The following is a 17,439-nucleotide window of genomic DNA, read 5'->3' as shown; positions in this document are numbered from 1 at the left end:
AGGCTGACAACTCCCGAGTCGTCGGGAAGGGGGGCTCTGCCATATACCGAAGGACGCGCCCTTGCAAGGTGGGAAGTTGTTGCAAGCATATCGAGCTAAGTTACCCTAACCGCACCTACTTGGAACACAGATATCACAACATAACATCAAGATAATAAGCATAGCATAGCGGCATAACTGCCACAATTTATTACACACCCCAGCGGGGCCCTCTACTTTTTTCAAAATGCAGGAGAAAGGAAAGGTTAAACAAAAGTGGCCCACACGACCACAACAGCTCCTGCGGCCAGGCTCCGGCAGCCCTGGGCTCAGTCCGGGCCCTTCTCCTGCTTCACCGGAGCGCGGTGACGGGATGACCCATTACCTCCCCCGATGCAAGCTCAGCGGCGTGGTGGTTGCTTGTAGCCGCCGCTGCTGGTGCTCTCGCCTGAAGAGGAGCCGCCGCTGCTGAAGGAAGCTCGGCCATCACCAAGGGCAAGCTCACCCTCATCGCCATCGCAGTCGTCATCAAGACCAAGATCATCGTCACCGCTGCCGTCTTCTGGGTAGCACCCCTCGCGGCGGCCGTCCACCCTGAACACCCTCATGTAGAGGGTTGCGAGGTCATCGTAATTGAAGTGGAGGGCGCACCTTCCGCTCAGGCCTCGTGCGCGGGCAAACGCATGCCAACCGCGGGTCAAGGCCACATTGCCTGCCGCGATGACCTCGACCCCGGCCCATGAGGCCCTGCTACATCAGCCGTCAGCCTGCAGCCAGAGGCCGTCGAGCCCCGTGGCCGATAGCTCGCTGGCGAAGAAGCGCGGAAGCTGGAGCCAGGTACTGGCAGGCCTCTCCGACCATGGCGCGCCTTCTCTCGTCATAGGGCCGCCCTGTCGTCGACGGCCCCCACCACGAGAAGAAGCGCCGCCATGACTGCCAAAAGAGATGTCGGCCTTCGGAGAAGTGCGCCCGCGCTGCCGAGGAGCTCCATCGGGGTCGCAGCATGCTTGCAGTGACGGCCGCGACCTCTCTTGGGCGGTGGTGAACCCAACCCTTCCTTGGGGGCCTTCCCCTTCTCATCGGCGGAGAACCTCCTCGCCGGCGCATGGACTCTACAACTACGGCAAGACGGAGAAGAAGAAGGAGTGGGAAGCGAGAAGATGGAGATGAGCGAGGGGGACTCTGCCCCTCCCCATCATTTATAGTCGGAGGGCGGCCAACCGCCCGCCTCCATGATCCCACGCAATGAGGTTTCTCTCTGCATGCAGCAGGGACTCTTCAAGTCGAACAATTGCCGAGGTTGCGTAGGGAAGCGGAGATGCCCACATTCCATCAATCACCATGTGTCGACCAAGGTCGCAGGCAGTTATGGCCTGCGGCGCTTTGCACTTGCCCTTTGGCTTCGCCTTGAAGCCAAGTCTGAGTGTGCCTTCGGCCCGGGGCTACTGTCGGTGTTCTGGGAATGAGGATACCTAGACTTTCCTGCCTGCGGCCCATGGCGTGGCTCCATCAACGGCCTGGTATGACCCAGCTTCGACATCGACAACTCAAGACCCTCGCGAGGGGCCAAGCCTCGCGAGGCGGACGACACCAAGACCTCTAGGCTCTCGAGGAGCGGAGATTTCCATGCAAGCCTCACCACGCGAGGTTCGGGTGACGTGAGCCATGACGACCAAGGCCAGGCGGACGCCAGCGGGTGTAGTGTACCAGTTTCCTGTTTGGTGTTGAGGAGGCAAGCGCAGGCGCGGAGTCCCGAGGAATCAGCCAAAAGTTTCCATTCCCGTGCAACAAGACCAAGACCGCCAGGACGGCAGGACGAAGGTCATCACCGAGCCCACCGTGGCGTCATGACCAGAGGCTTTTGCAAGCGAAGACTAATTTCGTCAGGATAAGGTGTACTAGTTGTATCCCTTCGAATTTGGACGTTGTGGGATCCTTTCCCGCCTTCATTTCGAAAGAGGACCAAGGCCACTATAAATAGGACCTAGCCACCACCATAGAGGGGATCAGATCCATTCCACCCTCACGAGCTCACCATCTCACTTGAGCTCAAGAACAGACCTCCTGGGGTGGTTCTCCACTGTACTAGTTCATCCTCAGCCCCTCGAGACCAATCCACCGCAAAGCAGGAGTAGGGTTTTACACCGCAAGGTGGCCTGAACTTGGGTAAACTGTTGTGTCCCCTTTCTCTTGAGTTTGACGAGCTAGGCTGTGAGATTGGCGAGTAGGCAAAGTGGCGAGGCTGAGTTCTTTGCATGCACCTCCGAGTTCGAACCTCTCAAGGGTTTGCGGAACCCGAAATCCGACAGATTTCTTATGTAATCATGTCACTTTGTTAGGGCTTGATCTCTAATATCCACTATGTTCTAAGATTGATGTTGCTGTGACTTTGCTATGCTTGGTGCTTATCACTAGGGCCCAAGTGCCATGATTTCATATGTGTGCATTTATGCTTTCATGAATATATATAAGATGTTGATCTTGCCTGCAAGTTGTATGCACCTATTATCGTTCCGAACCTTAGACCCCCAAGGTGATCATGAATTGGGATATCGACAGGGAGGACTTTAATTTGAGGAGTTAGTGTATTCACTATGTGTTAATGCTTTGATTCTGTTCTCTATAAAAAGGAGCACCTTAATTACCCTTAGTTTCCATTTGGACCCCACTGCCACAGGAGGGTAGGACAAACGATGTCATGCAAGTTCTTATTGCAAGCATGTATTATTATATACGGAGTACATGCCTACATATGATTGATGAATCAGGGCTATTATGTTGTAACAGTTATCTAATGAATCTCATCCAAATATTCATTGCCACTCCATGCCTATGCTTTAATAATACTAGCATAAAATCTAGTTAAAACGGGCATAATCGTAGCATAAACGTTCATCGGACAACCAAACGATGTTGTTTCAATCAGACAGTACCCTAAACATATGATAAAAAACTTAATTCAACGGAAAGGGTGGAGGAAATCACCATTTCCTCACCATACCCTTCCCCTTGCGATCGACGGTGTTGCTATGGCCTTCGGTCTAGGTGTCGGTTGTCGGAGGGTGATACGTCTCCAACGTATCTATAATTTTTGATTGTTTCATGCTATTATATTACCTGTTCTGGATGTTTATGGGCTTTATTTTACACATTTATATCATTTTTGGGACTAACCTACTAACCGGAGGCCCAGCCCGTATTGCTTTTTTTTGCCTATTTCAGTATTTCGAAGAAAAGGAATATCAAACGGAGTCCAAACGGAATGAAACCTTCGGGGGCGTGACTTTTGGAACGAACGTGATCCATAGGACTTGGAGTGCAAGTAAGAAGCAATCGAGGCGGCCAGGAGATAGGAGGGCGTGCCCACCCCACCTGGGCGCGCCCTTGTCTCCTGGGCCCCTCGAGCGGCCACCGGCGTACTTCTTCCTCCTATATATACCTACGTACGCCCGAAAACATCCAGAGAGCCACCGAAGAAATATTTCCGCCACAGTAACCTTCTGTATCCGCGAGATCCCATCTTGGAGCCATCGCCAGCGTTCTGCCGAAGGGGGAATCCACCACGGAGGGCTTCTACATCAACACCATAGCCTCTCCGATGAGTTGTGAGTAGTTTACCATAGACCTTCGGGTCCATAGTTATTATATTGATGGCTTCTTCTCTCTTTTTGGATCTCAATACAATGTTCTCCCCCTCTCTTATGGAGATCTATTAGATGTAAACTCTTTTTGCGGTGTGTTTGTCGACATCCGATGAATTGTGGGTTTATGATCAAGTTGATCTATGAGAATTATTTGAATCTTCTCTGAATTCTTTTATGTATGATTGAGTTATCTTTGCAAGTCTCTTCGAATTATCAGTTTGGTTTGGCCTACTAGATTGATCTTTCTTGCCATGGAAGAAGTGCTTAGCTTTGGGTTCAATCTTGCAGTGTCCTTACCCAGTGACAGGAAGGGTTGCAAGGCACGTATTGTATTGTTGCCATCGAGGATAAAAAGATGGGGTTTATATCATATTGCTTGAGTTTATCCCTCTACATCATGTCATCTTTCTTAATGCGTTACTCTGTTCTTATGAACTTAATACTCTAGATGCATGCTAGATAGCGGTCGATGTGTGGAGTAATAGTAGTAGATGCAGCCAGGAGTCGGTCTACTTGTCACGGACGTGATGCCTATATACATGATCATGCCTAGATAATCTCATAATTATTCGCTTTTCTATCAATTGCTCGACAGTAATTTGTTCACCCACCGTAATACTTATGCTATCTTGAGAGAAGCCACTAGTGAAACCTATGGCCCCCGGGTCTATCTTCTATCTTCTATGCTTTCAATCTACTTATATTTGCATCTTTACTTTTTGCATCTATATTATAAAATACCAAAAATATATTTACCTTATCATATTATCTCTATCAGATCTCACTTTCGCAAGTGGTCGTGAAGGGATTGACAACCCCTTTATCGCGTTGGTTGCGAGTTCTTTGTTTGTTTGTGTAGGTTCGTGGGACTTGTGAGGAGCCTCCTACTAGATTGATACCTTGGCTCTCAAAAATTGAGGGAAATACTTACGCAACTGTGTTGCATCACCCTTTCCTCTTCAAGGAAAAACAATGCAAGCTCAAGACGTAGCAAGATGGATTTCTGGCGCCGTTGTCGGGGAGGTCTTCTCTCAAGTCAAGACATACCAAGTACCCATCACAAACTCATCTCCCTCGCATTTACATTATTTTCCATTTGCCTCTCGTTTTCCTCTCGCCCACTTCACCCTTGCCGTTTTATTTGCCCTCTCTTTCCCAATCTCTCTCTCTTTTTTGCTTGCCTTTTTCTGTTTGCTTGCGTGTTGGATTACTTGTTGCCATAGGGCAAGATAATACCAAATTGTGTGATTTCTCCAATACCAATAATAATGATTTCCTTAGTACTCCGATTGCTCCTCTTAATGATGTTGAGTCTTGTGAAATCAGTACTGCTTTGCTGAATCTTGTTATGAAAGATCAATTCGTCGGCCTTCCTAATGAAGATGCCGCTACTCATCTAAACAACTTTGTTGATTTGTGTGATAAGCAAAAGAAGAAAGATACGGATAATGATATTGTTCAAATGAAGTTATTTCCGTTTTCACTTAGAGATCGTGCTAAAGTTTGGTTTTCGTCTTTGCCTAAAAATAGTATTGATTCTTGGAACAAGTGCAAAGATGCTTTTATCTCTAAATATTTTCCTCCCGCTAAGATTATCACTCTTAGGAACGATATTATGAATTTTAAACAACTTGATCATGAGCATGTTGCCCAACTTGGGAAAGAATGAAATTGATGATTCGTAATTGCCCTACTCATGGTTTCAATTTATGGATGATCATACAATTTTTTATGCCGGTTTGAACTTTGCTTCTAGAAATCTTTTAGATTCGGCCGCGGGAGGCACATTCATGGAAATCACGTTAGGAGATGCTACAAAACTTCTTGATAATATTATGGCTAATTATTCTCAATGGCACACCGAAAGATCTTCTAGTAAAAAAGTGCATGCTATAGAAGAAATCAATGTTTTGAGTGGAAAGATGGATGAACTTATGAAGTTGTTTGCTACTAAAAATACTCCTCTTGATCCCAATGATATGCCCTTGTCTACTTTGATTGAGAATAATAATGAATCTATGGATGTGAATTTTGTTGGTAGGAATAGTTTTGGAAACAATGCTTATAGAGGAAACTTTAATTCTAGACTGTTCCTAGTAATTCCTCTAATAATTATGAAAATTCCTACAATAATTCTTATGGTAATTTTAATAAGATGCCCTCTAATTTTGAGAATAGTGTGAAATAATTTATGATTTATCAAAAGAATTTTAATGCTTTGCTTGAAGAAAAATTGCTCAAATTTGATGATTTGGCTAGAAACGTTGATAGACTTCGCTTGATGTTGATTCTCTTAAACTTAGATCTACTCTTCCTAAGCAGGATATCAATGAGTCTCTCAAAGCCATGAGAATTTCCATTTGATGAGTGCAAGGAAAGAACCGCAAGATTGCGTGCTAAGAAAGATTGCTTTGTAAAGGCGTGTTCTTCTAGTTTCCATGAAAATAATGATGAAGATCTTAAAGTTACTGATGTGTCTCCTATTAGATCTTTGTTTTGCAATATGAATCTTGATAATAATGGGACTGGAGATGAGTCAACTTTATTTAGAAGGCGTCCCAAGAATTCGGAGTTTTTAGATCTTGATGCTAAATTTGGTAAACATGGGATTGGAGAGGTCATGACTTTAAATAGTGTTGAACCCACTATCTCGAATTTCAAGGAATTTGATTATGATAATTGTTCTTTAGAAAGTTGTATTTCCTTTTTGCAATCCGTTGTTAATTCTCCTCATGCTTATAGTCAAAATAAAGCTTTTATCAAACATATCGTTGATGCCTTGATGCAATCTTTTCATGAAAAACTTAATTTGAAAGTTTCTATACCTAGAAAACTTAACGATGAGTCGGAACCTACTATAAAGATTAAAATTAAAGATCATGAGTGTTTTGCTTTGTGTGATTTGGGTGCTAGTGTTTTCACGATTCCGAAAACTTTATGTGATATTCTAGGTTTCCATGATCTTGATGATTGCTCTTTAAATTTGCACCTTGCGGATTCCACCATTAAAAAGCCAATGGGAAGGATCAATGATGTTCTCATTGTTGCAAATAGAAAGTTGGTGCCCGTAGATTTTATCGTTCTTGATATAGATTGCAATCTTTCTTGCCCTATTATTCTTGGTAGACCTTTCCTTAGAATGATTGGTGCGACTATTGATATGAAGGAAGGGAATATTAGATTCCAATTTCCATTAAAGAAAGGCATGGAGAACTTTTACAAGAAAGAAAGTCAAATTACCTTATGAATCTATCATGCGAGCTACCTATGAATCAAGTGCCAAGGATGGCACTACTTAGATCTATGTTCGCTTTTATGCCTAGCTAGGGGCGTTAAACGATAGCGCTAGTTGGGAGGCAACCCGATTTTCTTTGTGTTTTTGTTTTTGTTCCTGTTTAGTAATAAATTTTTCATATACTTTTTGTTTATATGTGTTTTTATATTTTAATTGGTGTTTGTGCCAAGTAGAACCTATAGGATAACCTATGATGATAGTTGATTTGATTCTGCTGAAAAACAGAAACTTTGCGCTCACGAGAAAAAATTCAATAAATCACAGAAACGTGACTTTGCATTGATTATTTTTGCTTCTGATCAATAAACAAATTTTCCAGGACTTCCTATTTTGGTAGGATTTTTAGAGTTCCAGAAGTTTGTGTTAGTTACATATTGCTACAAACTGTTCTGTTGTTGACAGATTCTGTTTTTCGTGTGTTGTTTGCTTATTTTGATGCATCTATGGCTAGTATTAAGTGGTATGAACCATAGAGAACTTGGAATACAGTAGGTTTAACACCAATATAAATAAAGAATGAGTTCATTACAGTACCTTAGGTGGTGGTTTTGTTTTCTTTCACTAATGGAGCTTATGAGATTTCCTGCTGAGTTTTGTGTTGTGAAGTTTTCAAGTTTTGGGTAAAGCTTTGATGGACTATGGAATAAGGAGTGGCAAAAGCCTAAGATTGGGGATGCCCAAGGCACCCCAATATATTCAAGAATACCCAAAAGCCTAAGCTTGGGGATGCCCCCGGAAGGCATCCCCTCTTTCGTCTTCGTTCATTGGTAACTTTACTTGGAGCTATATTTTTATTCCCCACATGATATGTGTTTTGCTTGGAGCGTCGTGTGTTATATTAGTCTTTGTTTTTTAGTTTACCACAATCATCCTTGCTGTACACACCTTTTGGGAGAAGCCCACTTGATTAGAATTTATTAGAATATGCTATGTGCTTCACTTATATCTTTTCAGCTAGATAGTTTTTGCTCTAGTGCTTCACTTATATCTTTTAGAGCACGACGTGGATTAATTTTGAAGAAATTTTTAGTCTCTCATGCTTCACTTATATTATTTTGAGAGTCTCTTAGAACAGCATGGTATTTGCTATGGTTATGAATTTGGTCCTAGAATGATGAGCATCCAAGTTGGGTATAATAAAAACTATCATAGAAAGTGCATTAAACACTAGGATCAATTTGATGTTTGATAATTGTTTTGAGATATAATGGTAGTAATATTAGAGTCATGCTAGTGGGTAATTATGAAATTGAGAAATACTTGTGTTGAAGTTGGCAAGCCCCGCAGCATGCACGTATGGTAAAAGTTGTGTGACAAATTTGTTGCATGAGGTGCCCTTTTGATTGTCTTCCTTATGAGTGGCAGTCGGGGACGAGCGATGGTCTTTTCCTACCAATCTATCCCTCTAGGGGCATGCGTAGTAGTACTTTGCTTCGAGGTCTAAGTAGACTTTTGCAATAAGTATATGAGTTCTTTATGACTAATGTGAGTCCATGGATATACGCACACTCATCCTTCCATTTAGCTAGCCTCTATTATACCGCGCAACTTTCGTCGGTAGCATGCACCCATTATTTACCTTTCTCAAAACAGCCACCATACATACCCATTATGGCATTTCCATAGCTAGTCCGAGATATATTGCCATGCAACTTTCCACCGTTCCATTTATTATGACACGCTCCATCATTGTCATATTGATCTATGCATGATCATGTAGTTGACATCGTATTTGTGGCAAAGTCACCTTCATAATTTTCATACATGTCGCTCTTGATTCATTGCATATCCCTGTACACCGCCGGAGGCATTCATATAGAGTCATATCTTGTTCTAGCTTTGAGTTGTAATTCTTGAGTTGGAAATCAATAAAAGTGTGATGATCTTCATTATTAGAGCATTGTCCTAGTGAGGAAAGGATGATGAAGACTATGATTCCCCCACAAGTCGGGATGAGACTTCAGACTTTACAAAGAAAAAAAAGAAAAAAAAAGAGAAAGGCCAAAAAAAGGAAAGGCCAAAGGAAAAAAAGAAAAGAAAGAAAAAAAGGAAAAGAAAGAAAAAAAGGAAAAGAAAAAAAAGAAAATGAGAGAAAAAGTGAGAAGGGACAATTGCTACTATCTCTTTTCCACACTTGTGCTTTAAAATAGCACCATGATCTTCATGATAGAGAGTCTCCTATGTTGTCACTTTCATATACTAGTGGGAATTTTTCATTCTAGAACTTGGCTTGTATATTCCAATGACTTAAAATGCCCTAGGTCTTCATGAGCAAGCAAGTTGGATGCACACCCACTTAGTTTCTTTTGTTGAGCTTTCATACATTTATAGCTCTAGTGCATCCGTTGCATGGCAATCCCTACTCACTCACATTGATATCTATTAATGGGCATCTCCATAGCCCGTTGATACGCCTAGTTGATCTGAGACTATCTTCTCCCTTTTGTCCTTACAACCACCACCATATACCACCATAGTGATATGTCCATGGCTTGCGCTCATGTATTGCGTAAGAGTTGAAAAAAACTGAAGCGCGTTAAAAAGTATGAACCAATTGCTCGGCTCGTCATCGGGGTTGTACATGATGGGAGTATTTTGTGTAATGAAAATGAAGCATGGCCTAACTATATGATTTTGTAGGGATAAGCTTTCTTTGGCTATGTTATTTTGATAGGACATGATTATTTGTTAGTATGCTTCGAAGTATTATTATTTTTATGTTTTATAAGCTTTTATCTTGAATCATTTGGATCTGAACATTCATGCCAGAATAAAGAAAATTACATTGATAATTATGCTAGGTAGCATTCCACATCAAAAATTCTGTTTTTATCATTTACCTACTCGAGGATGAGCAGGAATTAAGCTTGGGGATGCTTGATACGTCTCCAACGTATCTGTAATTTTTGATTGTTCCATGCTATTATATTACCTGTTTTGGATGTTTATGGGCTTTATTTTACACATTTATATCATTTTTGGGACTAACCTACGAACTGGAGGCCCAGCCCGTATTGCTGTTTTTTTGCCTATTTCAGTATTTCGAAGAAAAGGAATATCAAACGGAGTCCAAATGGAATGAAACCTTCGGGAGCGTGATTTTTGGAACGAACATGATCCAGAGGACTTGGAGTGCAAGTCAACAAGCAATCAAGGCGGCCAGGACATAGGAGGGTGCACCCACCCCTCCTGGGTGTGCCCCCTGTCTCCTGGGCCCCTCGAGCGGCCACCGACATACTTCTTCCTCCTATAAGTACCTACGTACCCCGAAAACATCCAGAGAGCCACAGAACAAATATTTTCGCCACCGTAACCTTTTGTATCCGTGAGATCCCATCTTGGAGCCGTCGCCGGTGTTCTGTCGGAGGGGGAATCCACCATGGAGGGCTTCTACATCAACACCATAGCCTCTCCAATGAGTTGTGAGTAGTTTACCATAGACCTTCGGGTCCATAGTTATTAGTTAGATGGCTTCTTCTCTCTTTTTGGATCTCAATACAATGTTCTCCCCTCTCTTGTGGAGATCTATTTGATGTAAACTCTTTTTGCAGTGTGTTTGTCGAGATCTGATGAATTGTCGGTTTATGATCAAGTTTATCTATGAGAAATATTTGAATCTTCTCTGAATTCTTTTATGTATGATTGAGTTATCTTTGCAGGTCTCTTCAAATTATCAGTTTGGTTTGGCCTACTAGATTGATATTTGTTACCATGGGAGAAGTGCTTAGCTTTGGGTTCAATCTTGCGGTGTCCTTACCCAGTGACAGAAAGGGTTGCAAGGCACGTATTGTATTGTTGCCATCGAGGATAAAAATCTGGGGTTTCTATCATATTGCTTGTGTTTGTCCCTCTACATCATGTCATTTTTCTTAATGCGTTACTCTGTTCTTATGAACTAAATACTCTAGATGCATGCTGGATAGCGGTTGATGTGTGGAGTAATAGTAGTAGATGCAGGCAGGAGTCAGTCTACTTGTCACAGACGTGATGCCTATATACATGATCATGCCTAGATAATCTCATAATTATTCGCTTTTCTATCAATTGCTCGACAGTAATTTTTTCACCCACCGTAATACTTATGCTATCTTGAGAGAAGCCACTAGTGAAACCTATGGCCTCCGTGTCTATCATCTATCTTCTACGCTTTCAATCTGCTTTTATTTGCATCTTTACTTTTTGCATCTATATTATAAAATACCAAAAATATATTTATCTTATCATACTATCTCTATCAGATCTCACTTTCGCAAGTGGCCGTGAAGGGATTGACAACCCCTTTATCGCGTTGGTTGCGAGTTCTTTGTTTGTTTGTGTAGGTTCATGGGACTTGTGAGGAGCCTCCTACTGGATTGATACATTAGTTCTCAAAAACTGAGGGGAATACTTACGCTACTGTGCTGCATCACCCTTTCCTCTTCAAGGAAAACCAACGCAAGCTCAAGACGTAGCAGAGGGTCGTCGTCGTCGTCATTGTCGTAGCTGACAACTCCATGTGACCCCCGGCAAGCCTCCGGAGCAAGCGTTCCTGCTCCTCGGTGTACCTCCTCGCCTTCGTCGACGCCTCGCGCTCCGACAGCTCGATAGTGAGTCAGAGCGCTTTGGCGATCTTCCGCCGCAGCCGCCACGCATATGTCTTCGGCGTTGTCAGGGAGCGCCGGATGATGGACACAATGGGCGCGTCCTCGGGATTGACGGGCATGTGCACGAGTGCCAGGCGCCTCGTCGAAGTGACACCCGCAGCCATGGGCTCCCTCGCACGCTGCCGCTCACACCCTGCGGCCCGCGCTTCCGACTCGGGCGTCCTCGACCGACCCAGCACCGGCGAAGGCACAAGCACCCATCGGTGCCCGTGGACACTCTTCGGAGGTAGAATGGACGGGTTGGAAGCCGGGCGACGTACCTGGATTGGCAAGGAGCTGGCGGCGCTCCCACCGGTGCTGCGCGCCAGACGGGATGACCCGACAACGTCGCCCGCACTGCGACAGCGGGCGAAGGGGGGGGGGCGTCGCTCTGTGGGTTGCTTCTGCTACTATCGCCCTAACCTAGACGGGAGCGGCGCAAAGCAATGCGGAGAGCGGCCGCATCGACGTCCCTCTCGTCGTCATTGGAGCCGGACCCGATTCGGTCATCCGCCATGGATCAGATTGGAAGAGGAGAGAGTGGATTGGGAAGAGAAGGGGACATATTGGGAATATGAGAGGATGGAGAGAGTGGAGTGGATTGAGGTCTAGGGTTCATCGGAGGGATATATATGGGGTCGGGGTGGCCAGGCTGACGTGGCAGATGCGTGGACATTGTCCGACGCAAGTATGGCGCGACGTGCCCGCCGTGTGAGGCAGCGGGCGCGGGAGGCGGCAGTGGACGTTGGCGAGGCCGATTCGCATTCTCCGGCGCACCGTATGGTGCACGACCAGCCCGGGAGCCGCAACCGCGTCATGGTGGAAGTCATCGGCTCCTCCGACGATGAATCAATCATCGATCTCACATCCTCCGACACTGTGAAGGCTCCGAACTCTAACAAGGAAGAATAGAGCATGGGAGATGGCAGTGCCTTGAGTCCCGTGATCCGATGTGTATCCCAAGTCCTACTCAACCTTGTCGGCGACCAGAGCAACACTTTGAGGGACGAAACCGGCCACTGGACATGGCCACGACGGAGGCGGACGAATTTCGCTTAGATTAAGTTTCACATTGCAAGTAGCAGTATGGATTTGAGATTTCTTAGTTGAGTACGTATAATGTGTTGTCTAGTCTCTTTCATCAAATCGGTCTTTTGATTGCATTGGCTAGAACATGCACTTCTACATGGTATCAGAGGTAAGAGGTCTTGAGTTCAAGACCCAGCTGACGCAATTAAATTGCAGTCCACTTTCGATCCACGTTTATCATTGTTCACGGACACGCTCGCCGGCGTTTGAAGGGTCGGATTTGTTGTATCCGAGCAACAAACCGGGCACCTTTTGCCAGGTTTGACAATAAACAGGCACCACTGAACATGCATCCACCGCATGTTGCATTTTACTTGTAGTACTAGCAAGATGCCTGTCATTGCACATAACATGGAGATGCATTTTTTAAAACACCTGTTGGGATTGACCCATGCAGGAGTAATCATATGTGTAAAAGCTAATGATATCTCGAGAATGTCATAAAAAAATGATATCTCGAGAAAAATGAGAGATAAGGTGAGAAGGAGTGAGGCGCGGTGGTGATTGGTGGTCGGACTTAGCAGAGACATGGGGATGGACGACGCTGGCAGCGGCCACCATGCCAGATTGTTTCAGAGGCTTCCTTTTTTAATTACTTAGGGCCTGTTTGGTTTATGACTAACTTTGCCAAAGATTGCCACATCTAAAGGTAGGCAAATTTGACCAACTTAGGTGAGTGTTTAGTTCAAGCCACATCTTAGGCAAGCCCCACTTGGGCCCCACATGGCATACATATAAAAAATATGGCAAGATTCAATTAGGCTTGCCAACTTGTGGCCCTCGTTTTGATGAACTAACCTTAGGCAAGCTTGGCAAAAATGTGTGGGAAAGTGTGGCAATGCTAGGCCTAGAACCAAACAACCCCTTAACAATGAAGTTGTGAGAGATAAGGATGAACGAAAGAGGTGCGTGCATCTTTTGTAAAATTACCATAGTTTGTTTTCTATTCATTAAATATAGATTGAACGGTCTTTATTGTAAGATGACAGACACATCATCATCATCGTCGAGAGTAGAGACATGTATGGTCTACAATCGATTCGGACCAGTACCGGGGAGAAGAAAACAAATGACAAGACCAAACGCATGGGGTCAAGATAAGAATAAGATACATCGGACGCTGTGCGTGCATGCAGGAACGTTATCTGGCGCCTGCTCATTATGTTTATCCATCCCCATCAGTGACTATGCATGCAGGATTACTACCTTTTTTTTTCGAAAAGAAAGATGACCCGGCCTATGCATGGTCAAGGTAATTAACCAAATGACCTGGAAAGCAGCATGCACAGCACACACAGTGCAAGGTCATCTCAGTACCAGTACGCCTTGAACCAAAATGCTGTCGAACCGAACGCCAGGCATGATTACCCTTTTGCGGGTTTGACTCCAAGTGGAGTACGTTGCGGTCGTGGCCGGAGCATCAAGTCAAGTATAACATCAAACCGGGCACCTTCTGCTTGATTGTGAATCGGACCACTTCTTTGGATCGATGCCGGGGCAGCATGAGCATCGCCGATCGGCAACCAAAAATTGTCGGGCCATCCAGAGACCCTGCGGCTAGCTGAACCTGGGTTTGGGTGGACAGAGGAGTCATGACTCATGACGGCAGAAAGCGATCCGTCCATCCATCATCCATCCAACACCTGTCACCCCGCACCGCGGCACACGCTTCCCGGCCGCGGCCCACACGTGCGATCCGTCCAGGAGACCAAGCCGGATCGCACACGTACGCCCACCGTATACTTACCCCGTATACCATAAGCTCTACCATATCACGTACAGCAATACCGTATGCCTTCAGGTCAGCCCGCCATAATGTACACCGAGTCCATGGAGAGCGGTGCCACCACGGGTGGCCCGCGCGCCAGGCGGACAGAGACCGGCCACCTCCTGCGCCAGGCTCGGGCGCCTGGACCAGGCGCATGGACCGCTCCGGCGTCGTCCTGTAACTATAGAAAACGCCCCCCTGTTTTTCCTTTCCTAGTCCTCCTGGCCTAGCTCAGCATCTCTATCCAATCCTTCCTTCCCCTTCTCTCTCCACCTCTCTCTTTCCTTCTCTCTCTCTCTCGAAGATTTCTTGTCCTCGTCTGTGTGCTCCGGCTCGGCGTGGCCAATCTCTCGGCGGACGCACCCACCCGCCGATCCGCGCGTGATCTTCCGTGATTTTCGCTGGATCTTGCTTAGCTAGCTGCGGGCGCGTGCATGTCGACGGCGCTGGCGCCGGGGATGGCGCGGGGGCACGGGTTCCGGGGCGCGGGGAAGGGGAAGCAGCGGCCGGATTCGGAGGAGCCGGAGACGAATCGGGGCGGCGGCCCCAACGGGTTCTTCGTCGAGGAGGAGGAGGGGGAGGAGGTTGGGAGGGAGGAGCTGCGGGAACTGGAGGAGGCGCTATCGGATGCGTCCTCGATCGGGGCGGCCTCCTCGGATAGCTCCTCGATCGGGGAAGACTCCACGTCGGAGAAGGAGGATGGAGAGGAGGAGGAGGTGGAGAGCGAGGCCAAGGCGCCGGTGGATGAAGTGCTCGCTATGGGGCTCGGGACCCTCGAGTCTCTCGAGGATGCGCTGCCCAGCAAGTAAGCTTTCTTCTTCCCCATCTCCGTGCTCCTTGCTTTATTAATTAATTGCCGGTGTTTTTTTCGCTAAATTTGTATGATCTTGTTATGATCTCTTCGAGTTTTTCTTGGTCAAATAGGATATTTCTTAGTCCAACAGTCTTAGAGAAAAAGATGGATTTTTTTCCTCCTTGAGGAAAAAATCTGTTCTGATTCCTCGGCCAGTTGTGTTCTTCTGGTGTAATCATTGGGCTCTAGTAGATCACGAAACTGGAGCTAGGAAAACTAGTACTGCCCGTTCTGTTGAACTTTGCATTAGTTAGGACAGACTACGGAGAAAGTTCGCATCTTTCTGCTAGTCAAACTGATAAAGATCATGGATGGATTTAATTTGGTGTGTGTAGTTAGCTGAAATCCCGGGCATGTGAATAGCTTAGCTGTGCATCAACAACAGGCCAAATACTCTGCAAATGCAATTAGTACCCATGGAGTGTTTGCCCTGAACATTAACTGACCGAGATGAATGAAACTAATCGCAGGAGGGGCCTCTCGAATTTCTACGCCGGCAAGTCCAAATCCTTCACGAGCCTGGCCGAGGCTGCGGCCAAGGCGGCCGCCAAGGAGATCGCCAAGCCGGAGAACCCCTTCAACAAGCGCCGCCGCGTGCTGGCGGCATGGTCGCGGCGGAGGGCCTCCTGCAGCTCGCTGGTCACCACATACCTGCCGCCACTCCTCTCCCTCGACCACACTGTGGTGGAGGGGGACGAGGAGGAGGAGGAGGAGGAAGAACGCTCGGACGACGGCGACGACGAGGGTAACGGCAGCGGCAATGGCAGGAGGGAGAAGGCCCCGGCGTCGCCCAGGTTCCCTCCGCGCAGCCTGCACAGCGCGTCCCAGAAGGCAAGCGTCATGAGTAGGAACATGATCAATCCAAACACGAGCTCATTCCGATCTCCAAGGTCATTCTCCCTATCAGATCTGCAAAACGCTGGATACAACTAGCTGAAACGTAGGCCGAGTTTAGGTTGGCGAGGTGCTGCTGCTGCTACTGTATAATCAAGAGGTCTCTACATATAAGAGAACATTAATTTGTTGTGTTTGTCTGTCCGTCTGTCTGTTGGCCTCTTCTTGAATCACCTGATACAATAGCATGACATGGCAATGGCAACACGAAGTGGCCGTTTCTGTCAGCAAAACTGAAAGTTCTTAACCATGTTCTCATCGTTTAAAGGATAATGATGTTGAGCTGATGTTGTTGATGACAGATTAGTGGTTTAATTGTTGCTCTGACCAGCGGTGTTTGCTGCTGGCAGCAGACAGGTAGAAATGGTGGGTGATGAGTCCCATGCATGCCTCATCCGATAAGCATCATCCAGTTGTTAGCGACTCGCTTTAGGCCTCCTTAGCTGATTGCTACCATTAGCCAGCTAATCTAAAAGCTTTTTTTTTTGCGCTGGAGCTAATCTAAAAGCTTAGCACACGGGAAGAAAAAACATTTTCCTCTCAGAGGTGGCATAATCTTTCGCTCCATGGACGGCAGAACAGCAAACGCTCTGCAGATCATATTGCGCGAGCAACGGCTTCCATGGACGGTAACCAACTTACTACTAGAAAGAACGGAAACCGAGAAGCTCAGATCTTGACGGGTCGCCACGTAGTACACCGGTTAACGAAGCAGGAGAGAACCGCGATCCGAACTAGAGTAGTTAACCTGGGGAGGGGGAAACTAAACAGCAGGCGGATCACACCTTAATCTCCCGTGATTAGTATAGCTCGTAGTAGTACGTTTCTGCCGCGACTGGGCATTCAAATTAAGCGGCGCGATCTCCCATCTGGTAATCTAGTGTGATGATGATGTTGTTTAAGGTTTGGAAGGGGCAGGCAGATGGGATGAGCTTTCTTCGGGCGCCTGATCGGGGCCGGAGGCGTTTAGTGTGTGAGCGGGACGGGGCATCCTATGCTAATGCTAATCCGCTCTTTGCTTATCTGCTAAGAGTCGTATTCCATCGGCAAGTGTGATTAGATAAGGGTTTCAGGTACGAGAGGGAGTGTGGGAGGAAATGAGAATCGTGGGGAGGGCGGCGGTGGGGAGGAGATGATAATGTGCGAAAGAAAGGCGTCGGGGAAAGGGAGCAGCTGGGCCCCGCGGTGCGCAGCGGTGTGCGAGCGAGGGAGGAAAGGTGGAGCGAAGCGGCGTGACCTGATCTTATCCTGTTTCGCCGGGAGGGGCGCTGCTTGAAATATATTCCGATAACGTA

The 17,439-nt window shown here is 46.4% G+C and overlaps 1 protein-coding gene across 1 annotated transcript; it reads left to right on the top strand.

Moving 5' to 3' along the window:
- Positions 1-14,604: 14,604 nt before the first annotated feature.
- LOC123159191 (uncharacterized) lies at positions 14,605-16,445 on the top strand. The gene is made up of 2 exons (XM_044577018.1): positions 14,605-15,202; positions 15,721-16,445. The coding sequence occupies exons 1-2, from the start codon at positions 14,832-14,834 to the stop codon at positions 16,181-16,183; spliced, it is 834 nt and encodes a 277-aa protein (XP_044432953.1). The 5' UTR covers positions 14,605-14,831; the 3' UTR covers positions 16,184-16,445.
- Positions 16,446-17,439: the final 994 nt, after the last annotated feature.

This window comes from Triticum aestivum, chromosome 7B (genome assembly GCF_018294505.1).
Source record: "Triticum aestivum cultivar Chinese Spring chromosome 7B, IWGSC CS RefSeq v2.1, whole genome shotgun sequence".
Lineage (NCBI taxonomy): Eukaryota > Viridiplantae > Streptophyta > Magnoliopsida > Poales > Poaceae > Triticum > Triticum aestivum.
Note: the sequence above shows the minus strand (reverse complement) of the source record. Positions and strands in the feature narration are given on the sequence as shown.